The 25250-nt window shown below is 41.7% G+C and overlaps 1 protein-coding gene and 1 pseudogene across 2 annotated transcripts; one reads left to right on the forward strand and one right to left on the reverse strand.

Moving 5' to 3' along the window:
* Nucleotides 1–2017: 2017 nt before the first annotated feature.
* LOC114908448 (zinc finger protein 677-like) lies at nucleotides 2018–18776 on the reverse strand. Of its 2 annotated transcripts, none has more exons than XM_029244620.1 (4): nucleotides 18655–18776; nucleotides 13169–13236; nucleotides 5324–5450; nucleotides 2018–3938 (listed from the first exon to the last, which is right to left on the reverse strand). In XM_029244620.1, exons 2-4 carry the CDS (start codon nucleotides 13181–13183, stop codon nucleotides 2254–2256), a joined length of 1827 nt encoding a protein of 608 aa, XP_029100453.1. In that variant the 5' UTR covers nucleotides 13184–13236; nucleotides 18655–18776; the 3' UTR covers nucleotides 2018–2253. The 2 variants fall into 2 exon arrangements, with proteins under 2 accessions (XP_029100453.1, XP_029100446.1); XM_029244613.1 differs by having other exon boundaries at nucleotides 5297–5450.
* On the forward strand, nucleotides 7493–11808 carry LOC114908803 (annotated as a pseudogene).
* Nucleotides 18777–25250: the final 6474 nt, after the last annotated feature.

Raw genomic sequence — 25250 nt, forward strand, 5'->3', positions numbered from 1 at the left:
CAGGCTCCGGACGCGCAGGCTCAGCGGCCATGGCTCACGGGCCCAGCCGCTCCGCGGCGTGTGGGATCTTCCCAGACCGGGGCATGAACCCGTGTCCCCTGTATCGGCAGGCGGACTCTCAACCACTGCGCCACCAGGGAAGCCCTCCTAATAATTTTTATATGCTTACTGTATCTTCATCTCCTGTAAAGGTGCAACCCAGGGGTCTTGTTTTGGCACACACAAAAAAAGGTATGTAGAAATCTGATCATGTGGTGCATATTTACAAATAGGGAGGTAGGTTTCAGGGGGTTTGAGTCTGAAATTGTACTGCTATGGTATTTTCATTATAGTTACAGAAATAATCTGGGTTACACTATGGAGTTCATAGCTCACATGCAAATTATGAATATACATATATTTCAAAAACTGTTGTTTGAATCTAAATAGAAAGAAATTGTTACAGATGTCAGTCAACTTAGAAAGCATGATGATGTGTAATTAGTGACCATTTATTATAAAGTGCCCCAATGCGGTGGGATATGCTTGGGTTAACAGAGGGCACATGATTCATTAAGGGCTGTAAATAAGATTACATTTTACTTATTTGTTGTTGTTTTCCTTTTTTTGGCCTCACCCCGAGAAATGTGGGATCTTAGCTCCCCGACCAGGGATCGAACCCATGCCCCCTGCAGGGTCTTAACCACTGGACCTCCAGGGAAGTCCCAACATGTTACTTATTTGGATGTGAGTATGATACATTCTATATAAAATGGTGTCAAAATGCAATTCCAGAGGCCAAATCTGCAGCCTTCACAAGCACACTCTACTCTGGTTCTTTTGATTACTGTCCTCTATAATACTGTGTCTTCAGTCTTCAGTTTCCAAAAATAAGACTAATTTTTATTATTTTATATATAGAGCAGCCATTCCCTTTCAAAAGACAGGGAGACCACTGTTCCCCCCCCATTTTCCTCCCACGTATGCCATGTCTAGTAACCCATCATTCTACTCACATGAAAACCTCGTTCTCGCAATATCCTGTCCTGCTCTCGTCCATGATGTGCTGGTAGAGTAGGCCCTTCCTATAATAATCAACAGAGGCCCTGAGTCCCGTCAACAAATCCAGAGAAGGGGCTGTGACCCCCAAAAGCACAGTAATTTAGAAAACAGTTTTATATTTATATTCTGTCACTCCATACATTTGTGTAGTTTTTCCTCAAAGATGTATAATCTAATATCAAGTGAGGTATGAGTCCTGGCTACAGGCTTTGCCATACACATTGGTTTTACACGGTGTCTCTCCATGATGGAGTCTATTTTTCCCTTCACTGAAACACAGGTGATATACAATATTTTGTTTCAGGTGTACTACATAATGGTTTAACAATTGCATACATTACGAAATAATCACTTCGGTAAGTCTAGTAGCCATCTGTCCCCATACACTTATTATTACTATGTTCCTTATGCTGTACATTACACCCCCGTGCTTTATCATGTAACTGCAGATTTGTACTTCTTAAAGCCCTTCTGTTTCACACACACCTCGAACCCTCCCTCCTACCTTCTGGCAACCATTTATTTGTTCTATGTATGAGTCTATTTTCCTTGTATTTTGTTTTCTAAATTCCACATATAAGTCATGTGCTATGCCATTCTCTGACATTTCACCTAGCAAAATACCCTGCAGAGCTATTCATGTTGTTAAAATGCTAAGACTTCATTTTTTCATGGCTAATATTGCATTGTGTGTGTGTTTGTATGTACGTATATATATGTATCACATTTTCTTTATCCATTCACCTATCAGTGGACATTTAGGTGGTTTTCTTAACTTGGCTATTATAAATAATAATACAACGAAGTGCATATATTTTTTTGAATTAGTATTTTTGTTTTCCCTAGGTAAATACCCAGATGAGCAATTGCTGGATCATACGGCAGTTCTATTTTTAATTTTTTGAGGACCCACCATATAGTTTTCCATAGTAGCTGCACCAATTTACAATCCTACCAACAGTGCCCAAGGGTTCCCTTTTCTCCTCATTTTCACCAACACTTGTGATTTGTGGTCTTTTTGATGACAGCCATTCTGAGAGATGTGAGGTGGTAGCTCACTGTGGTTTTGATTTGAATTTCCCTGATGATTAGGGATGTGCCTCTTTTCACGCACCTGTTGGCCATCTGTATGTCTTCCTTTTCCATGATGGGAGTCTCTCAGCCTGAGTAAGGCTTGGATACTTGCACAAGTTATGTGTCAATCATTACCTTTTAAGGTTTCTTTTTGCTGTGAATTGTCTGATGATCCCCAAAGCCTGAGCTTTGAATAAAAGCATTGCCACATATGTTAGGTTTATGTTTGTTTTCAGTATGTATTTTCTGATGCCTAGTAAGGCTTGCGAATTGGGTATAAGCTTTGCCACACTGACTACATTTGTAAGGTTTCTCTCCAGTGTGGATTGTTTTATGTTGAGTGAGATATGAACGCATTGTAAAAGCTTTGCCACACTCATTACATTTGTAAGGTTTCTCTCCAGTGTGAGTTCTCTCATGACCCCAAAGTTGTGAACGTTGTATGAAAGCCTTATCACAGTCTTTACATTTGTAAGATTTTTCTCCTGTATGAATTCTCTGATGTGCCATAAGGCTTGAACGTTGGGTAAATCCCTTGCCACACACGTTACATTTGTGTGGCTTCTCACCAGTATGAATTCTCTCATGACCCCAAAGTTGTGAAAGTTCAATAAAAGCCTTGCCGCACACATTACATTTGTGGGGTTTCTCCCCAGCATGCATTTTCTGATGCCTAGTAAGGCGTGAAAATTGGGTAAAAGCTCTGCCACACTCATGACATTTGTAAGGCTTCTCTCCAGTATGGATTGTCTCATGTTGAGTAAGATTTGATCGCATGGTAAAGGCTCTGCCACACACGATACATTTGTAAGGTTTCTCTCCAGTATGGATCTTCTGATGTTTGTTAAGGCTTGACCGCTCAGCAAAGGCTTTGCCACACTCATTACAATTGTAAGGTTTCTCACCAGTATGCAATTTCTCATGACTCCAAAGGAGTGAATGTTGGATAAAGGCCTTACCACACTCATGACATTTGTAAGGTTTCTCCCCAGTGTGCATTCTCTGATGATTTGCAAGGTGTGAATTTCGACTAAAGACCTTGCCACACTCAGGACATTTGTAAGGTTTCTCTCCTGTATGCACTCTCTGATGTGTAGTGAGATTAGAACACTGGTTAAAGGCTTTGCCACACTCACTACATCTGTAAGGTTTCTGTCCAGAATGAATTCTCCTGTGATTCCTGAGGTTTGAGCTTTTGCTAAAAGCCTTCCCACAGTCATTACAGCTGTAAGATTTTTCTCGAGTGTGTGTTCTCCTGTACTGCGCAGGTGACAACGTGTTTTCCACACTAGGAGGAACTCTGTGAAGTGGTGAAACTGAGGAACCACTGCTGACTGGCTTCTCACCTTGACCGCACGCATACACTTTCTCCTCAGCTGCACATCTCTGCAGCTGAGCCGCCTGGGCCTGCAGCCTCACTCCAGGTCTGCTTTCCAAACACTTGAGATCTCTGTTTCCAGCAACGCTGACGTTATTTTTCGTTGTTAACAAACTTCTTATGGATGGCTTGTCGTGTGTGAAATATTCACGTGCATTACTTCGTACAGAAACACTCTGAGGAAAATTAATTAAGGACTTATTATCGTGATCTTCTCCATGAGTGAGATTTTTGTTATGAGTCAAAAGTACTTCTTTATCATTTCTTGCATCACATCCCCACTCACTCTCACACTCCTGCACATCTGCACAGACTTCCTCGAGGTCAAAATCCTTGATGCCATGGTTGTCATTTCTGTCCAGTATCACTAGATGGTATAATTCTCCTTTATTAATGCCCTCTCTTGGTGATAACTCCTTGATTGTAAATCCAGCAGAAAGGCTTCCTATTAAATCAGTTGGAAAATAAATATTTTATATTGAATTACATAATTATACAAAAAATAGGTTTAACAACATGTGGAAATATATACGAAAATAGATATTTAAAAAAGTCTGTATATCACAATAATAATTAATAAAATGTTTTAGAAACCCATGATAAATCTAGCAGGTAAGTTAATAAGTAACCACAATTATACAAAATAATAGTCTCTGGCATTCTAAAGGATTTTTCCATAAAAACCAAAGAAAGAATTTACATTCTAGAAGGAACATATAAAAGGAAAAGTGAAATATATGTTGAGAATCACTGAACTTTGTCTATCTCCTGAGTTCTTCCAAGGATATAAAATATGAAAGGAAACTAAATAGGTCCTGCGGTCAGGACTACAGAGGACTTAGCCCTGATACGTATTAAATGAAAACCAAAAGAGATCAAGGGGAAAGAGGACTCCAGAGAGAACCATCTCAGTCCCTCTCAAACCAAGGCACCAAAATGGTCAATGGTGTCAGAAAATAAGAGTATTGTAGGTCATGACAAAGCTTCTCCTCAGCTCTGAATGAGCTGGAGCATCACGGTAGAGGGGGAGCTTAAGCTTTTATATATTTGAATAACAGAGTGACAAGTTTTAGTGTGTGGGAGGGGTTTCCTTTGAGCACCCAAAAGAAACAAACTTGTATTCTTCCACAGATCCTTCCCATTTGAGGAGAATTTCCTAAACAATATTTAATGGAGCAGTTTACTTTGTGCCCACTTGAGCTCACATCTTGATATGTTCCCACTTGCCTGGATTTTTTCCTATTTTCACTTTACCCTCCAAAGTCCAGGGCTCTTTCCCTTGTTCTGAAATGGAGGTAATATTCAGCTTAAGAGAGATTTCCATTCATAAAGTAAAATGGAGTATGACATGCTATGCTGTTCCAGAACACATGCCCAGCTCTTTGTTCAGCTAAGAAGAAAGAAAACTATAGTTGGGTCTAGAAATGTATTATAAAACTTAGTCAACTGACTGCCTCCTGAATGCTTGGATTATTTTAAGTATGCAGATATCTAGCTCTCTTCCACGAACTACAGAATCAAAAGCACAAGAGTGAAACCACAGAATGACATATTTTTAAAAATTTGCCATAAGGCTTTCTGACTGCTGATGTTCTGCAACCACCACTAATCAAGCATGAATGCAGAACGTCTGAAGAAACGAGGAGTTATAGAGTCATAAGCCACATTATGAAGGCTTTTCATTCTGAATCCAAACAGCTTCAATCACTCTCTCAAGAACAGAGGAGATCTGAAACTCTCACAGGCATGCTAGGGGCTCATAAAAGACTCAGAAGGGAAAATGCAAAGATATACAGTAGTTACCAACTTCCGGAGAGGAGTTATCCTCACCCAGGGAGAGCAGGTTCCTGTAGGTCTCTAACATCACGTCCCTATACAAGGCCCTCTGAGCAGGGTCCAGGCATTCCCACTCCTCCTGAGAGAACGTGATGGCCACATCCTTGAATGTCAACAGTCCCTGAAAGGAAAGCACATTTCACCAAGTGGACAAGGAGAGAGTTCTGAGTTTGACACAAAATTACAGAAGCAGCTCTGGCTAGAGCAAATGTTCTGACTGATCCATAAGATAATTGTAAGCAAGTTACATTTCTCGATTTTTTTTCAACTGAGGTGAAATTCATGTAACATAAGGTTCGCTATTTTAAGGTATCACTCAGAGGCATTTAGTACATTCACAATGTTGCACAAACACCACCTGTTTAGTTCAAAAACATTTTTATCATGCTAAAGGAAATTTACCCATTAAGCAATCGCTTCCCATTCTCCTTTGCCCCCATCCCTGTACACCACTAATGCCTACTGTCATTACACATTTACCTATTTGTGATATTTCCATATAAATGGAATGGTATGAAATGAGCTTTTCCGTGTGGCTTCTTTCACTTAGAATGGTGTTTTTGGTTCATCCATGATGTAGTATCAGTACTACATTCCTACAGTATCAGTACTGCATTCCTTTTTTAGGGCTGAATAATATTTAATTCTATGACTACACCACATTTTACTTATTCACTCATCCCTTGATGGCCATTTAGCTTGTTACCACTTCTTGCCTAGTGTTAACAGTGCTGCTGGGACTTTCATGTACAAATATGTGTTTGAATACCTGTTTTCAATTTTTTTTTTGGTATATAGCTAGAGAGGAATCAGAATCACATTGTTTAAACTTTTTAAGGTCTGCCACACTGTTTTCCACAGCAGTACATTTTACCAGCAATGTGTCAGGATTCTCATTTCTCCACATTTTTACTAATACTTGCTATTTTGCATTTTATTATACTCATCCTAGCTGGTGTGAAATGATATCTCTTTTTTAAAAATTTATTATTTTTGGCTGCATCAGGTCTTAGTTGCGGCATGCAGGATCTTTTGTTGCCGTGCGTAGGTTTCTCTCTAGCTGTGGTGTGCGGGCTCAGTAGTTGCAGCATGTGGTCTTAGTTGCCCAGAGGCACGTGGGATCTTAGCTCCCCAACCAGGGATGGAACCCGTGTCCGCTGCACTGGAAGGCGGATTCTTAACCACTGGACCACCAGGGAAGTCCCAAATGATGTCTCATGGTGGTTTTAATTTTGCATTTTCCTAATGACTAATTTCGTTGAACATCTTTTCATGTGCTTCTTGGCTGTTTCTATATCTTCTATTCTTGAATTTTAGGATCAGAGAAATGTCTACTAGAAGTCTTTCGACCAACTTATAATTGGGTTCTTTGTATTTTTGTTGCTGATGTGTAGGCGTTCATATACTCTATAGAGAGTAGACCCTTACCAGATATGTGATTTGCAAATATTTCCTCCCATTTGGTAGATTATGTTTTCACTTACATGACAGTGTCATTCAGTGCACAACCATTATTAATTCTGTTGAAGACAAATTTATGTATTTTGTCTTTCTGTTTTTTGCTTTTGGTGTCATATCAAAAAAATCCACTGCCAAGCCCAAGGTCATGAAGATTTGCTCCTATGCATTCATCTAAGGGTTTTATAGTTTTAGCTCTTATATTTAGTTTTTGATTCATTTTGAATTATTTATATGCAGAAAGGCAAAGGTTCAATTTCATTCTCTTTCACATGGATATCCAGTTGTCCCAGCACCACTTAAGAGACTATTCTTTTTCCATTGTATATTCTTGGCACCCTGGCAAAAAAAGGAATTGACCACAGATGTATGGGTTTATTTGTGGACTCTCATTCTATTGCTTTGATCTGTATTTCTATCCTCATGCTAGAACCCCAGTCTTGATTACTCTAGGTCTGTAGTAAGCTTTGATGTTGGGAACAGTAAGTCCTCCAACTTTGTTGGTTTTTTTCACATTTATTTTGGTTATCTGGGGTCTGTTCAAATTTAATATGAATTTTATTTTATTTTATTTCTTTGATTTATTTATTTTTGGCAGTGTTAGGTCTTTGTTGTTGCATGCGGGCTTTCTCTAGTTGCGGAAAGTGGGGACTACTCTTCGTCACGGTGCGTGGGCTTCTCATTGCGGTGGCTTCTCTTGTTGCATAGCACAGGCTCTAGGTACGTAGGCTTCAGTAGTTCTGGCACACGGGCTCAGTAGTTGTGGCTCATGGACTCTAGAGCACAGGATCAGTAGTTGTGGCGCATGGGCTTAGTTGCTCCTCAGCATGTAGGATCTTCCTGGACCAGGGCTCGAACCCGTGGCCCCTGCATTAGCGGGTGGATTCTTAACCACTGCGCCACCAGGGAAGTCCCCAATATGAATTTTAGGATCAACTTTTCCGTTTGTGCAATAGAGACTGCTGGGATTTGATGGGGATTGCATTGAATCTTCGTAACACTTCAGAGAGCACTGCCATCTTTTTTTTTTTTTTTTTTTTTGCGGTACGTGGGCCTCCCATGGCTGTGGCCTCTCCTGTTGCGGAGCACAGGCTCTGGACGCGCAGGCTCAGCAGCCATGGCTCACGGGCCCAGCCGCTCCACGGCATGTGGAGTCTTCCCGGACCGGGGCACGAACCCGTGTCCCCTGCATCGGCAGGCGGACTCTCAACCACTGCGCCACCAGGGAAGCCCAATATTGCCATCTTAACAACTAAGTCTTCCAATCCATGAACAGAGGATAACTTTACATTTATTTTTTTTTCATTTCTTTCGGCAATACTTGTAGTATTCATTATATAAATCTTCCATTTCCTTGGTTAAATTCTTATTCTTTTTGATGCTGTTGTAAATGGAATTGTTTTACTTTGAATTTGTTGATTGCTAGGTACAGAAATACAACTGATATTGAGTACTGATATTGTATTCTGTAATTTCAGTAAATTTGCTTATATCGCTAGTAGTTTTTTGAGGATTCTTTAGGTCTTTCTAAATATGACATCATGTATCCTGTAAATATAGTTTGACTTCTTTTCTAATTTTGATACCTTTTATTTCTTTTCTTTCTAATTTGTATGGCTACAACTTCCAGTACAATATCAAAGTATAGTTGCAAAATGGGGCTCGTTGTCTTCTATCTAACATTATAAGAAAGTTTTCAGTCTTCTACCAGTGAGTATGATGTTAGCTGTGGGATTTTAATAAACATGCCTTTTCAGATCAAGGATATCCCTTCTATTATTAATTTTGAGTGCACTCTGTTTTTGTTACATGGAGTGTTCTGTACATGTCTGTTACATCTCATTGTTTACAGAGTTGCTCAGTCCTTTATTTCCTTATTGGTCTTCCATCTGGTTGTTCTACTTATTATAAAGGGAGTACTGAAGTCTCCAACTATTATAGTCTAACTGTCCATCTCTCTTCAATTTTTGCTTCAAAATATTTGGGGTTTAGTTGTTATGTGCATATCATTTATGGTTGTTTCATCATATTGATGGCTCGATCATTTTATTGATATATAATGTCCTTAAAAATCGCTGGTAACAATTTTATGACTTAAAGTCTATTTAGTCTGATATTAGCATAGCTAGGATGGGTTACTATTTCCATGGAATATCTTTCTCTATCCTTTCACTTTCAACCTATCTGAGTATCTTAAAGTGAGCATTTTGTAGAAAGATACAGTGGAATCATTTTTTTAAATTCCTGCAATTGTTGCCTTTTAATGTAGAATTTAATCTTTTTACATTTAAAGTAACTCTAAACAACGGAAGAATTGCTTCTGCCATTTAGCTATTTGCTTTCTATATGTCCAATATCTTCTTTGTTTTGTAATTCCTCCCTTTCTTCCTTCTTTGTGCCTCTGTGTGCATAACATTTGGATTCCCTTCATATTTACTTTTCTGTATACTTTAAAATTATTTTCTTAGTGGTTACCCTGGAAATTAGTTTATTAGTTTATATTAAACTAATATCTGAGTTCCAGTTGATACTCACTTAGCTTTAATAGCATATAACAATTGCTCCTATACTGTCCCCCTTTGTATTGTTATTGTCAAAAATTACTTCTTTATACATTTTGCACTCAGTAACACATTTACAATTACTGTTTTACACATTTGTCTCTTAAGTTGCATAGGAAAAAATGAGTTAAAAATCGAAAATACAATAATACTGGCTTTTAGGTATGCCTATGTAGTTACATTACCACTGTTCTTTATTTGTTCCCACGGCTTTGAGGTACTGCTGTTATCCTTTCATTTCAGTCTAAAGAACTCCATTTAATATTTCATGTAGGATAAGTGAGTCAGCATGAACTCCTTCAGTTTTTGTTTATGTAGGCATCTCTAAATTTCACAATCAGTTTTAAGTCATACTTTCCCTGATAATGAATTCCTGGTAGTTTTTTTATTTTAACCTTTCAAACTTTAAATATATCATCAGACTCCTTCCTGGCCTCCAGTTTCTGATGAGTAATAGGCTGTTAATCTTATTGAGGATCCCTGTACATGAGAAGTTGTTTCTGTTTGCTACCTTCCCCATTCTCTTTTTGTCTTTTAACAGTTGGTTATGTGTGTTGCCCAGGCTCTCTATGTGTTTATCCACTTGAAATTTGTTGAGTTCCTACATTTGTAGTTTTTAAATAAATTTATGAGGTTTTCAGCTCTTATTTCCTCAAATATTCTTTCTGCCCATTCTCCTTTCCTTCTGTGACTCCTATTATATGTATACTGGTATTCTTTTTTTTTTTTTTAAACAAATCTTTATTGAGTTCTCATTTTGTGCCCACATTGTTTAACTAAGAATCACCATGTGCATCTTCTTTCATTTTTTTATTTTTTGGCTGTGCCACACAGCATTTGGGGATCTAGTTCCCTGATCAGGGATCGAACCTGTGTCCCCTGTATTGGAAGTGCGGAGTCTTAACCACTGGACCACCAGGGAAGTCCCCTATACTAGTATTCTTGAGAGTACCCCAAAGGTTTCTTAGTCTCTGTTCATTATTCTTCTTTTTTCTACCTTTCGTCTGCTCAGAGTGGATAATTCCAAGTAATGTATGTTTAAGTTCACTGACTCTTTATTCTGATGGTCAATCTGCTGTCAAAACCCTGTAATAAATTTTCAATCTCAGCTATGGTAGTTTTGGGCTCCAGAATTTCTTTTTCTTCTCTTTTCTATAATTTCTGTCTCATTATTGATATTTTCTATTTGTTGAAACACTTCTCCCACTTTGCTTTAGTTCTCTGTCCATGGTTTCCTGTAGCTCTTGGAGTATGTTTAAAACAGTTGAGTTAAAATCTTTACTTAGGAGCCGGCGGTGGTCTCGAGGGGCGGCGCCGCACTGCTCCCTGTGAGCTGGTCCCGTGGCCAGGTGGGTAGCCAGCCTGAGGGCGCGGCGCCATGAAGCTGTACAGCCTCAGCGTCCTGTACAAAGGCTATGCCAAGGTAGTGCTGCTCAAAGCCACGTACAATGTGTCCTCCTTCAGCTTCTTCCAGAGGTCCAGTGTTCAGGAATTCATGACCTTCACAAGTCAACTGACTGTGGAGCGCTCCTCGAAAGGCAGCAGAGCTTCTATCAAAGAACATCTGTGCCATGTCTACGTGAGAAACGACAGTCTGGCGGGAGTAGTCATTGCTGACAGTGAATACTCATCCCAGGTGGTGTTTACCTTGCTGGAGAAAGTACTAGATGAATTCTCCAAGCAGGTCAACAGGATACACTGGCCAGTTGGATCCCTGGTACCATCCAGTACGCAGGCCTGGATGGTCACCTCAGTAGATACCAGAACACCTGAGAAGCTGACCCCATGACTAAAGTGCAGGCTGAACTAGATGAGACCAAAATCATCCTGCACAACACCATGGAGTCTTTGTTAGAGCGAGGCAGAAAGCTAGATGACCTGGTGTCCAAGTCTGAGGCGCTGGGAATACAGTCTAAAGCCTTCTATAAAACGGCCTGGAAGCAAAATTCATGCTGTGTGATCATGTGACAGCAGCTGGCAGAGGCCCCTGCGCTGGAATGTCACCATCATTCACATCACAACTGCAGCCACCAGGGAGCAGAGCCGCTGTGGAATGACCCGAGTGGGACATACTCAACTTTGGCTTTAGAGCTCATGGGAGGAACTGAAGGGTGGAAGGGACCTGGGGGCAGGGAGGGAACATTCAGATTCACATGTCTAGTAATTTGAGGTCCCCTAAAAGTGTATTTTGGGGCCGAATGAAACCATAAAGCTCAGTGACTCCCGTAAAAAAAATTTTTTTTTAAATCTTTACTTAGTACGCAATGTCTGTTCTTCCTCGGAAACACCATCATTAATGCAGTAATCATGGTTAAGCTGCCCAATCTGGAGAAATCCTTAGACATCTGTACTGAAGTTGGCCTGCACAAAAGCAGCCACTATGGCATTTTTTTTTAACAGTAAAAAGTGTGAAAACCCTTGTGTTTTCATTAAGAGAATAGTCCAATGAGGAAATAAATGAGAAAGTCATCTCTATGTTTACTAACATGAAAATAACTCCAACACATATGGCGTGTAAATATTTAAATTTGCAGAATGGGGGGAGGAGGGATAAATTGGGAGATTGGGATTAACATATACACGCTACTATATATAAAACAGACAGCTAATAAGAACCTGTGGTATAGCACAGGGAACTCTACTCAATACTCTGTAATGGCCTGTATGGGAAAAGAATCTAAAAATAAGAAGAGTGGACATATGTTTATGTACAATGATTCAGTTTGCATATGCCTGAAACTAACATAACATTGTAAAGCAACTCCAATAAAAATTTTTTTTAAATTTGCAGAATAAAATACCACAACAAAACATTTACCAAAAAATATTTTCTAAAGTCACTTTAGATTATAAAATGTACTTTTATAAGATTTGGGCTAAGAGCTAACAGTTGTACCTAATGGAGACAGTAAGTGATGGTGGAAGACATGACAGAGAAGGGGATGTTTTACTTCTCAGTCTCTAAACCGCATCACTACGCGGAGCTGAACCACAAATATACATACATGAAATGTCTAATTTAAAAAAATATAACCCTGAACAACAGTTAGTAGAATCAGAAAGTGGCTCCAGGCTCTCTGATGGTAGAAAGTTCTGCTCCTATGTCTTGGCTAAATTATAATCATTTTAATCTAAAACACCTGCTGCATGAGAGTCCTTACCGGAACACCTGGGTCTTTGTGAGATGAATGTGGTGTGAATAATTTATAGGGCCTTTCCAGTTAGACAATTAATTTGATTCCACTTTTTAAAACAAATTATGTACTAAAACACCCTCTCTATACCTTATTTCTATTTTGGAACTTTCCATTTTATTCTAAAGTACTGGTAATTTGGAGTCAGAAACACACTGATTCACTTAACTTCAAAGGCACTTATAAAATCTGACAAAGCAAGTTTCCCCACGTCAGTCTTCCTTCCCAGACCTCCTCAGGTATTCGTGCACAGCAGTACATCACTTACACACGTAGTCGCTTTCATCCTGGTTCACGTGGAGATGAAGGGGCACCCAGAAGGGTGCACTACACAATCCTCATGCCCTACCTCACTGACACCGCAGAGCCGACTCCCCATCTCCAATCCACGCCTGAGTATAAAACCTTTCACGGGATGACCACCTGAAAGGGGGCTCTGCCCAAGTTCCCCTTTCACTGGGTCACAGTGACATGGAATCTGCAGGGAGGTGACAGGAGACTGAGGGAAGGCCCTGTGTGTGAGTAAATATTTTAGACAGGAACCTTCAGAGACCAAGAAGCTCAGCGCGTCCAAAACGTGTCATTTTAGGAAGGAGAGAACAGTCCACAAAGAATATGACTTTCACCTGGGAAAGGGCCATTCCTTCTCCTTTCTTTCCTCTTCCTCTGAGCTTCTTTCTCAGGTAGGATTATTCTGTGTGACAAAAACACGTTCTTAAATGCTTAGAATCAACATACCGCCCCCCCTGCGCCACAAGTATACACACAGGGAGAACCTTAATACGGGGGAGAGAAGGGCCACAGCAACAGGAGGGATGCAGACAAATAACCTCCTGTAAGGAGCCCAGTCGGTGGGCCCGTCACCCACTTCTTCAGGAAGCCCTCCCTGCTGCTGCTGGAACGCCCACTGCGCTGCAACTGCGCCGTCCTTGTCCACTTGGCCCTCAGCCAGAGGCAAGTGCCTCGTCCCAGCCCCTGGCTCCTCCCGAGGAAGCCAGCATCCACCGACTGGCTGACGCAGGACAGGATGCTTGTCCCATCCCACAAGTGGGAGCAACTCCGAAGGGCCACCCCAGCTCCAGAGCTCCCTGCTGAAGCTATACTGAAGACTTCAGATTTTTGTCCTGAAGGCGATGGGAAACCCTAACAGGGTTTAATGCCAACAGATGACACAATTAAACTTAAGATTTACCCTAAAACCTGTAATCATACTTGTTTCTTCAACTTAATTAGTGGCACAGTATCTATTCTTCCAGGGAACAATGTATCATCTTCAATTACTCCATCCTTTCCTCTTACCTACATCTAATAAATCATCAAACGACACAGACTCTACCTTCTCAATAGGTTTCAAATTCATCCTTTCCTTTCATATGACGCTTTCTACCCCACACGCATCCTCACGTGTCACTCAGATAATTTCAAAGTTCTGCGAAGTTTCCCTTGCCTGTGATTTCGTCTTCCTTCAATCCATAATCCACATACTTATGAGAGTTCACTATTTAAAATGCAACACTGACCTATCAGTATCTTGTTTCAGCCTCTCAATGACCTCTTCGTGTCAACAGGATCAAATCAAGCTCCTTAGGAGAGACCATGTCGTGAGTCCCCTGGTGACAGGACCCCTGCTTTGCCTGCACTTCTTTCACTCTGCGTCACGCTCTGCGTCCAAGCAACATTGCAGGATGCTACTATCCTCTTCTCCACCCTGACAATACACTTACTTTCTTTATTTTGGGATGCCGCTTCTCCTTCATTAGCTGTTGAATTAATATAAACTATTTAAATCCAACTTGAATAATAAAAATAAACTAACGGCCCCATTTAATCCCACCCAGAAGGAATCATTCACCTCTGCAGTTTACGCATGCTTCTGCTATTTCATTTAACAAGGTACGTTTTAAAATATTCACATATCTATTTTCCCTAAAAGAATGTAAGCTCTGTGTAACGGGGAACATGTTTTCCACTCTGGTAGCTTGCATTCGGTTCCACATGCTGGCAGCCACCTCCTGAGATCTCTTCTGAACATAATTTGAAAGCCCACCTTATGGTAACTGACTTACCCAGCTCCTCATCATTCGGTGGGGTCTGCTTATAGGCCATTTGAAACAAGGTGTTTGAGTGGTAAGACGATATCCTTTTTTCAAAATTGTATTTATTTATTTATTTGGCTGCGTCGGGTCTTAGTTGAGGCACGTGGGATCTTTTTAGTTGCGGCATGCGAAAGCTTTAGTTGCAGCATGTGGGATCTAGTTCCCTGACCAGGGATTGAACCCAGGCCCCCTGCACTGGCAGTGCGGGATCTTAGCCACTGGACCACCAGGGAACTCCCGAGACGATATCCTTAATCACGTAACACTCGATGAAAACATAATTATTAAGAAAGAAATATCTGTGTTTCAGTGTCTTATTGGAAATAGGTTGTTGAGATTGAATGAGCAGAGGTATAACTGCAGAAGCAGTAAGCATACACCAGTTGGTAGATGTCATTGTGTTTACAGCAGTATTATTTCATAGTAATATCATTTTATTATGAATATCATTTTATTACTTTCCTATTGGATTACTAGTGCTAAAATTTGTCTGTATACCGGAAGGTACAAGGATGTGGCTCCCCACACATCCACTGGTGCAACCTCGAGCACTATTTAAAAAGTGGATTTTATGTCAGCTGGGACTGGACCCAGATCATTAAATATGAGGATACAGTAATACCTAAGGAGCTAGGGTAGTCCATACTGATGAGGTATTTTCTATCTTCAACAAGCAGCCTTCTTACCCCCTCAATGTAATCAGAGAAGGAACTGTCCTCCATTTGACTGCGTTACCTGCCCACTCATACTCTCAATACTGACTAGCGTGGACACACACAGCAACACATCCAACACTACAAGTTTCCACAAACACATGGTCTAATCTTTTCTTCATAACCTCTGCCTTCAGTAAAACATACTATGTATTTTTTTATGACAAACATCATAAACCAATAAATACTGTGTTTTTTTGCACTCAGTTATAGTGCTCCAATGTTTATGTGAAGATTGTAATTAAGCATTTATTCAAAAAGTTGTCTCAGGTCCTCTGGCTCAGTTCTGCTTTCTCATATAGGCATCCTACGTTATCAAAGGTTCTTCCTAAAATTTGGCCCAAAGTCTAAAACATAATATTATACTGAAGAGATGGAGGGCCAACCATCTGTGTTTATGTTATTCATATTGAATGTTGCACTTATAGCAACATATTCTAAAGTCATATTAGTTTTTTTCCCTATTTTGTTGAAATACAGTTGATGTACAATATTACATTAATTTTGGGTATACTACATAGTGATTTGACATTTGCATACACTATGAAATGTTCATGTTAAGTTTTAAAAAAAGATCTGCCCCATGATACAGAGATAGAGAAAGAGAAGCTGAGAGAAAGGTATGCCTCTGTCTCTGGGCCTATGCCCCTGCCCCTTTCTTAAGAGTTTTTCATACTTGTTGGAGGACTGGGGCACGTTTCAAATTCTAATTATAACTGGGCACTCATTCCAGAAAACTGCCAAATGCAAACACAAGACCAATTTTGAAAATCATTTCAGGGATCTCACTTGCTCAGACTCAGAAAACCTGGTCTACTTTAATTTCTCCATGTTATAGGTGGTGCATGAGACTCACAGGGGAAGTAATTTAACCAAGTTACTTTGAAGAAGCCTGAGTTGAGTGAGCAGAACTGAGTGTAAGTGGTGGCTTGTATAGGTTTAAGTAGAAAGAGTTTGTCCTAATTCCAGATTACCTTTCATATTCCTTAGCGAGAGAAGCTTCTCCTTCAGGGGTTTAATCAAACACAAACATTTAATTTTAATTCCTCTACTCCAGAAAAAAACAGAATCAAAAATTCCAAATTATATTGGGCCTCCCTGGTGGCGCAGCAGTTGAGAGTCCGCCTGCCGATGCAGGGGACACAGGTTCATGCCCCAGTCCGGGAAGACCCCACATGCTGTGGAGCGGCTGGGCCCGTGAGCCATGGCCGCTGGGCCTGCACGTCCGGAGCCTCTGCTCCGCAGCGGGAGAGGCCACAACGGTGAGAGGCCCGCGTACCACAAAAAAAAAAAAAAAAAAAAAAAAATCCAAATTATAAATAGTTATTACTGCAGGAGAACATGGAAGAGGATCACCTGTGGAGATGAGCTCTAAGCAATCTCTTCATCATGAAAACATGGCCTCTGTTGGAACAAAGTTCCACATCAATCTAGCCCATCTTTCAACATCTGCCCAGAAAGGACAAAAGAGGACTAGAGGGGAGCATCTACTTAGCCGCAGACTTCAGCTCAGAGCTCACTAACTTAGCATTTTTTCTTAAGGGAAGAAAAAAGCTGTTAAATATTAAACTAACTGGTTAAACTAGGATTTGAGCGTTAAAAGATTATCGACATCCTTAACCACATGCATAGTGAAATGCTGTAAAGTTATCTACCAGACATCAAAGAACAGTTCCAAGTTAGGATATAAAGCATAAAACCCTCATAATCTGAACAATAAAATTTAGAGGGAAAATAATCTAGAAATTTAAAAAATAGCCACTGGGTTCTGAGGTTAAAGTTAAAACAAGTGTGAGGATACGTCAAATTTAGAAAAGGATGGCATGAGCCACAGTAGAAAAGGGAGAGGGCAACAGTACTGTTAATGATAGCCATTTTAGGAACTTCCCTGGTGGTCCAGTGGTTAAGACTCTGCCTTCCAATGCAGGTTCGATCTCAACCCACGTGCCTCGCGGTCAAAAAGTCAAAACATAAAACAGAAGCAATACTGTGATAAAGACTTTAAAAATGGTACACATAAAAAAAACTTTAAAAAACAAAACAAACAAAAATAGCCGTTTTAAAAAAGCACCAAGTGGTGAAAGAAATTCTTCCCCATTTCTTGAAAGGTAAGAGGAGGACCTAGAATTGACTAAGTCTCTGCCTTCTGGATGAATAGGGCTTGTAAATGAAATTATCATCTGATGCAATGATTAGAAAATGCAGACGCCTCAAACACCTAGCTTGGCAACTGTCTTCTGCATAATTAAAACAAGTCAATAAATTTTACATAAATTAGATTATAGAGCCACATGTTAGTACTTCAGAACTTAATATCCCACGTCCAATCTACTCAATACTCACCTAGGTTTGGGGACCCCATTTTCTCCACCACTATGTGCTTTTTTCTCTGTGTATGTCTTTCTGTGTCCTTCTGCTTCTCTTTTCTCCTTTGACCATTTCTGTGTTTCCTCCTCTCTCTTCTATGCATCATTTTCTTTCCCTCTCTCTCGATTCCTCCTCCCCCAGACTGTTTGGCCTCACTCTGTTGCAACCTCTGTATCAACACCTGTTGTTCTTTCTCCACAATATTTCTTTCTTTTTTTTTTTTTAAATCCATCCTCTGACAAAGGCCTTCCTGACAACTTTCCATACAGTCAGTCATAAAATAAAAAAATACAGAACACAGCAAACAGTATCTCATACACTAGAAACCAACATGACAGGAGTCCCTTCTCATTTTTCTCATCACTGTTAAAAAAAAAAAAAAAAAACCCAAACCTAAGAACTTAGTTTTGGTGAGGCACAGGACGTTGGTCCCCTACCAAATGAACCGAAATAACCCAGCAGAGAATTCAAACCAAGGGAGTAAGATTTGGAGCGGGGCGGGGGGCGGGGGGGAGGCGGGGGGTGGTGGTCGTGGTCAGTCTCCACAATATTTCTGATGCCTCACTAGCTGCATATATTTCCGCCTCTGTATTCTCTCACTGGTCTCCCGGGAGGGAGGTGAAGAGCGCAAATCCACCTCCTGAGTCAGGACTTTACCCGACGCAGGGTGGGGTGGGGTGGGAATGGGGGTGGGGAGGGGGGCCGGGAGTCAAAGGTTTGAGAAAGGGAGTCAGAGTAGGAAAACATCGCTGCAGGAAGTCAGTGTCTATATGGACCGAAGGCATAAAGTTGGGGCCGGTACCTGCCTCAGAACGATTTAACCGGAACCGGACCCAGACTCCAGGGACCCGAACCGAGTCTTCTGCCGACGCCGAGACAGTCGAAAGATTAGACTCAGAGCAAGAGCGACGAGCGCGTTCAGGGGTTTTAACTTACCGGGACACCCCGGAAAGCCGGGTGTGGTGGAGCAGTGCCCGAAGACCTCATAGCATAATTTCCAGAAAAACCGAGACTTCACTCTCCTGAGTGCCCGCGACGCTCCGCGGGATCCGCTTCCGGGTCTGCAGGGAACTGCGCGTGCGCACCGGGGCGGGGGCGGGGCCGGGGCCGTCAAGGGGCGCGTCTCAGACGCTCCGGCGGGTGGAGGCGGTGTCTCTGGTGGAGCCTCCCCGCCCCGCACCCGCCCCTGGAAGATTCTGGTCTGTTCCTCTTCCTTGCGGACAGGCTCCGCGTTTCTACTTTGAATCTTTTGAACGTGTCTGTTGTCCTTTGGAGCCAGGCTACGTGCAGGATTAGAGGTGCGCGGGGCAGTTGTATTGGAAGCGGAGAGTTGAGAACGGCTTACGTGAAAACAGCGAGCGGATGAAGATGCGGATTCACCAAGGACGGCATGAGCGCTGGGACCTTGGGGGCGGGGCTTGGCGTTGTGGGCGTGATCCCGGAACTTGTGAGGCCCCAGGCAGTTACAGCTTTTTATTTAATTAAACGAAAGCCTGAGTTTGATTTAGAGGTGATGGAAACTGGAGTGACAGGAAAGGCAAAATTGTGCCTGTGCGGAATGTGCAGTTTTATACTCACTTCCCTCCAGAGCATAATTTAAACTTCTGTCCCCCATTCACTTGGAGGCATCAAAAAGATCAGTGAGGAAAAATTTCAACCCCAAACCTGTCATTGTCTGAGGTACTCGGTTGGAGACTGTGAGCAAGGAGTTGGCTACAGTCAGGAGCTGGAGAAACAAACTTTAGGAAGGAATTCAACCATATTTTTGTATTTTACTGTATAGATTTTTCTTTCCTTTGAGTTGTATCATGCTATAGGATGTGAAGAGTAAGACCATTTTGATAGAAATTTCCATTTCCCAAATATCAACTACTAATGATGTCATCTTCAGTGTAGTTCTGCTGCTTATTAACTTTTCTTATGCACTTTGGCATATTTCTGAATTTTTAATGTCACTGATTTATCAGTTGTGAACAGACATATCCCCTTTGTCCCAGGCCCCCGGTGCAAAACTTCAGAAACCCTTGGAATTTCCACTAACTGAATCACTGTGCTGTACGCCAGAAACTAACACAACATTGTAAATCAAGTATACCTAATTGAAAAAAAAAAAACACCTTGGAATTTCCTGAATGATAGGAGTGTCTTTGCTATTATACTAATAAGGCAACTCTGAATGGGGGTTCCGTACAAAGCTATGGAATGGGAGCCTGGACATCAGAAAGATCAACCAGGTGATCAGAGGATTGGAACCTGCAGCTGCCCAACTTCTGGAGAGAGGAGGGAGGCTGGGGATTGGGTTCAGTCACATGGCCGGTGATTTAACCAGTCATGCCTGGTAATAAAACCCTGATTAAAAACTCTGGACAGAGAAGCTGGAGGGAGTCTCCTGCTGAGGAACAGAAGCTACTGCGCCAGGAACCCTACCAGAACCTGCTCTATGTATTCCTTCATCTGTTTTTTTTGTTTTTTTTTTTTTAGTGAAATGATGTCAAATGACAAAACAATGTAGTAACTAGTTTTTGTTTTTTTGCGGTACGCGGCCTCTCACTGTTGTGTTGTGGCCTCTCCCGTTGCGGAGCACAGGCTCCGGACGCGCAGGGTCAGCGGCCATGGCTCACAGGCCCAGCCGCTCCGCGGCACGTGGTATTTTCCCGGAGCGGGGAACGAACCCGTGTCCTGTGCATCAGCACGCGGACTCTCAACCACTGCGCCACCAGGGAAGCCCGATGTAGTAACTAGTTTGATGTCCTTTATTCAAGGGAAAACTGGATTTCCCGGCGCCCCCGGCGCCCGGCGCCACGCCCAGGTAGCAGCCCACTGCAGGTTGGTGAACCCACCAGCCTGGGAGACAGTGGCGGCCTTCACACATTTTTATTACATTTATTCCTAAGTAGTTTATTTTCTTTCATCATTTTGTAATTGCATCCTCAGTTTCCAAGTGTAAGTTGTCAATTCAAATGTTTGTACATACGTAATCACTTACTTCGTATAATTTGAAGCCATGTCATGGGTGCAAACTGATTTGTAATGTAATATCACTGAATTGGCCCCATTTACTGGAATGATAAATTGCTAAGCTTACGTACAATAATAGCTGGTAGGTGTAGGAAAGTCAAGGTGGAGATGAAGCAGAGGTGAAAAGAACACTGCTTCCCTACCCACACATACAATAAAAGAAATTCCATGTGGGATTTTAATCCCATATGGGACTGTATTCAGGTATACAATACATGAAAACATCACTATTTCATCACTAAGTGACATGGGAATGATAAGGCAAAGGCTAAAACAGATTCTCACAGCTTTAATTTTATTTTTCTTACATAAAAATTATATACATTTATATGCTGAGACTGCATGATCCCAGTGTAAAATGCAAATCAAAGAGTATATAGAATTAAATATAACAATATATTAATATAAAGCCAATGACTATATCTATATTATATTTAATATCCTCTATGAAATATAACAAACTGAAATCTATGAAGTAGGAGAAAATTTAAAAGTAGGTACATAAGATGAAACAGATGAAGAATAAATACACATGGTCAAAAACCATTTCATATATCTTGACTTCCAGTTTATCTAAAGTAAATAAAAAGCAAACAAAAACATGTGGTGGCATCACCTTCATTTCATCAAACTGAAAAATATAAACATTTCTCAAGGTAGATTGTTATCAAAGGTTTGTGGATATCTGTCCTGCACGGACTGGAGGTGAAGGAGGGAAGAGCTACAGCCTTTTCCGAATAAAAGGGGGAGGATACAAATATATGTTTACTTTGCTACACTTTAAAGTATGCAAATGCATATGAATTACACCCTGATATTTGTTCTCATTATAAAATAGTGCTTGATTTTCCTCACTATAAAATAATGCCAGTGCAGAACGTGCACCTCAGCCCTAGCGCTCCTGAGAGGCAAGAGGCCTGGGGAGTTAATACAGCAACTTGATTGTCCTAAGGCGCATCAATTCTCTAACAGGAATGTTAAAAGCGTCGTAATATTCGTCCTCAAGGAAACCCAGATTTCACCATTTTGACTCAAGTTTTCAAACTCCTTTCCTATGACCACCCCAGGTTCTAGTGTTTATGAGGAACACCCTATGTGAAAAATTGGCCCTGCCGGTCACCTTGGAGAATCTGGGCAGTTGCAGGGCTTTGCTCTCTTTCAGAACTGCAGTCTCTGCTGACTAGGCTTGGGTACCCTTAGTTTAAGTCAAGCCTGATCCACTGACAGCCTGTCTAGGGAAGAGGTAGACTGTCCTTGGAGCACGGACCTTCTCCTCCATCCTCGGCTGGACTCCAGGGACCCGACAGTGGGGTTGGGACGAGCCAGCCCTCAGCAGGGAAGACATAGGCCGCCTGGTTGGCCATGGCGTACATGGTCAGCACCGCGGTGCACAGAGTCCCCCGCAGCTGGGCCAGCTGCTCCCAGAGCACCGGGGAATAGCCCTTCTGATTGTACACATTAACTATGTTCTGATAAATGGCCTCAGACATAGAGCGCAGGGCGGTCAAGAGGCTTTTCCGAAGTGGAGGTGGCTGGTCTCCTGGGGACCTGGATCTGGGCCTCTTGCTGCGCCCAGGGCGCCTCCTCTGGGACCTCCTGGGGCGGGCATCCCGGATTTCTTCGCTCTTCCTGCTGTGGCCAGAGTCAAGGACCTTCTGTTTCTTCTTTTCCAAAGTCGCACTGCGCTCATCTGGAGAGGCCCCTGCGGAGCAAGCATGTAGGTGAGAGACCTGGCACATCAATTCTCATGGACCCCCATTCCCAGGATCTCACAATGTCCCTTCCGTAAACCCCATCTCTCTCCTGCTCCTGCCCTGCCCCCTCAGCTCTAGAATGAGGTGATGCTATGCCCATCTTGGGCCCTCCAATGCTCCCTGGATCCCAGAGTCTCCAAACGGCTTCAGCCGTTGAACACGGCCCTTTGTGCCCACACACTGGATAGGTTCCCTGCTTTTCTCGCTGTACACCTGGGGACCCAAAAGCAAGATCCTACCTGTTCTCTCGCAGGTGCCGTCCCTGGAATTGAGCTTCCTCTTCCTGGAGCTCTCCGGACTGGAGCCGTGTTCTGAATCTGTGGATCAAGTGACAGTTTGAATGACTGCCTGCACCCGGCATGCTGGAAACCTAGCCTATCCCGGACACACAAGGAGCCAGGATCCCAACCAAAGCTCGTGTCCCAGCTGCACATCCTACAGTCCAGGATGTGCAAGGCCTGGCTGCCAAAGCTCACCCACTTCCCTGCCCAGGGAGACTGACTTACTCCATATGCCCTGTCCCTCCTCCCCAGAAAAGCGAAATCTTACCTGACAGAGTAGTGCCCCTGTTTCTGTCTCTTGTCTCGTTTTCCTTCGAATTCTCCTCCTCATCTGTCTCGGGCTCTGACCCTGGAGAAAAAGAGGGATTGAGATGACTGTCCTCCCTCGAGGGACACAGAAGCCCTTAGTCCATCCCTAGCCTGTATTTGTGGGCAGTTCTCTCTACCGAGGGCATTCAGACACATGAACTGGAGCAATAATATGGTTCCGGGGGATCATTGCCAGAATACTCAAAGCCCCCATAGGGCTGGGGGACGTCTCCCATCACCGATCTCCAAATAAAGTCCCAACAAAACACAAATTCGGTATCCCTGATTCCATCCCTCCTTCCAGCCTCAGACAAACAGCCCGGGACCCTATCTGGCCTTTGGTCGTGGCTGTCTCTTCACCGGGAAGAGAATGTCTTGCCTTTTTCTTGGGATAGTTTGTCCTCCACATCAGAGCCCCTTTCTTCCATGGAGTCCTGCTGGACGGGAGGCTGGTCAGTGGGGTGTTCCATGGACGGACTGTGCGGGTGTAGGTCTTCAGTGCCCGATTCCATCTTGAAGCCCAAACGAAAGGTCCTCTCTCAGAGCGGTTGAGAATCAGAAGGGTCCACAGGCGCGATGTGCCTGCCTTTTATTAGACCCTCATGGGGCGTGGCTTGTTCCTATTGGCTGATTGGATTCTACAATCCTATCACTTATCCCAGCCTGAGATGGTGCGAGATTATGAACCTTGTTGGTTGTGGTTGTACGGGGGAACCTGACACAGGAAGAGAAAGTGAATCTCTGTTTACCCTTAAGACCTCTTCAAAATGTTCAATGTTTTTCCAGTCTTGAATCATACATCTCAAACTTCTCCTTTGGGTGGGGGTTAGGTGGGACATGGAGATGATAGACTTGAATGCAAATCGTAGAATTATGTATTTGTCTAATAAATAAGTTGGAAGCCATCACATCAGTTCTAGGAAGTAATCATTTAAGGATATAAAAGACAATAAAAGACTCCCAGGCTTTATAACACGAAATTATTTCAAAAAATTTGAAATATCATTTAATACCCAGTTCATATTCACATTCTTCTAAATCTAAATTACTCAAACACATTTTATTGGTTTTGATTATTTTTTAGCCAGGATTTAAACAAAGTTCCTACATTAAAATTACTTCTCATAACATTAGAACTGGTACATTTTGTCTGAAAATATCATTAAAAGCAGTTACAAAATGGAACCACCTACTTATAATTCCCATCACTCAGAAAGAAATTGTATCCAGATATATAAAGTTTAATTTCTACCAATTCAAAACAAAAGGAAACTATTCACAATAAATTGGAAAACAATTGACAAAACAATTCACAGGTTAGTAAACTCATATGATGAAAACTATGTTACATTACATACAGCATTGCTAATAATAAAGTCAATGCAAATAAAAACACCACCAAGTTTTCACATACATACTACTAATAAAAATTCAGATGTTACCCAGTGTGCCTATGATGTGGGGAACTGGAGATTCTCCTCTGGAGTTAGTGAGACTTTTGGGCTTAACCACTTCAGGAGATACATGATTATGCAAACTAAACCCTAAGATGCGTGAAAATGATGACTCAGCAATTCAACTTCTCACTTTCTGTTTATAACAACAAGGAGATTGCCCAAGTGTATTCATGGGAGCATTGATAGTGGAAGGAAAAACATAAATGCTCACCAATAGGATCAGGGATTATAACCAAAAAGTCCAGTGCATTGACACACAAAAATTACAAACAGTGGTGAAACACAATGAACTATAGGTACATGTGTAAAAAGGAGATTTTTCCAAAACAATTGGGAGAAAAGTCCTGATAAAATATTAGACAGTATAAGGACATGTGTATAAATATTTTACATTTGCAGAAAATAATATATTCAAAGTATGTTCAAAGTATGTACATATATGTTAGAATTTCTTAAAATTTTGGGAATGAGAAATATCAAATTATAGTTGATTGTATCAGATACATACATATGTGATCAAATCAAAATGCAGAAGAAAAGTAACCAGGAAATAAATATCTCTTAAGGTCTTGTGGGTGAGAGACCAGCCAGATCAATTCCATTGACCCCCATGATTAGATCTCATGTGATTGCATTGTGTTCGAGGGCGAAGGGAACAAAAATGCCCAGTGAACTGATAAGCCATCTTTTTTTTTTTAATTCTTGAGTTCATG

The sequence above is a fragment of the Monodon monoceros genome, unplaced genomic scaffold (assembly GCF_005190385.1).
Source record: "Monodon monoceros isolate NGI ecotype Baffin Bay Population unplaced genomic scaffold, NGI_Narwhal_1 Super_Scaffold_10, whole genome shotgun sequence".
In the NCBI taxonomy this organism is placed as follows: Eukaryota; Metazoa; Chordata; class Mammalia; order Artiodactyla; family Monodontidae; genus Monodon; species Monodon monoceros.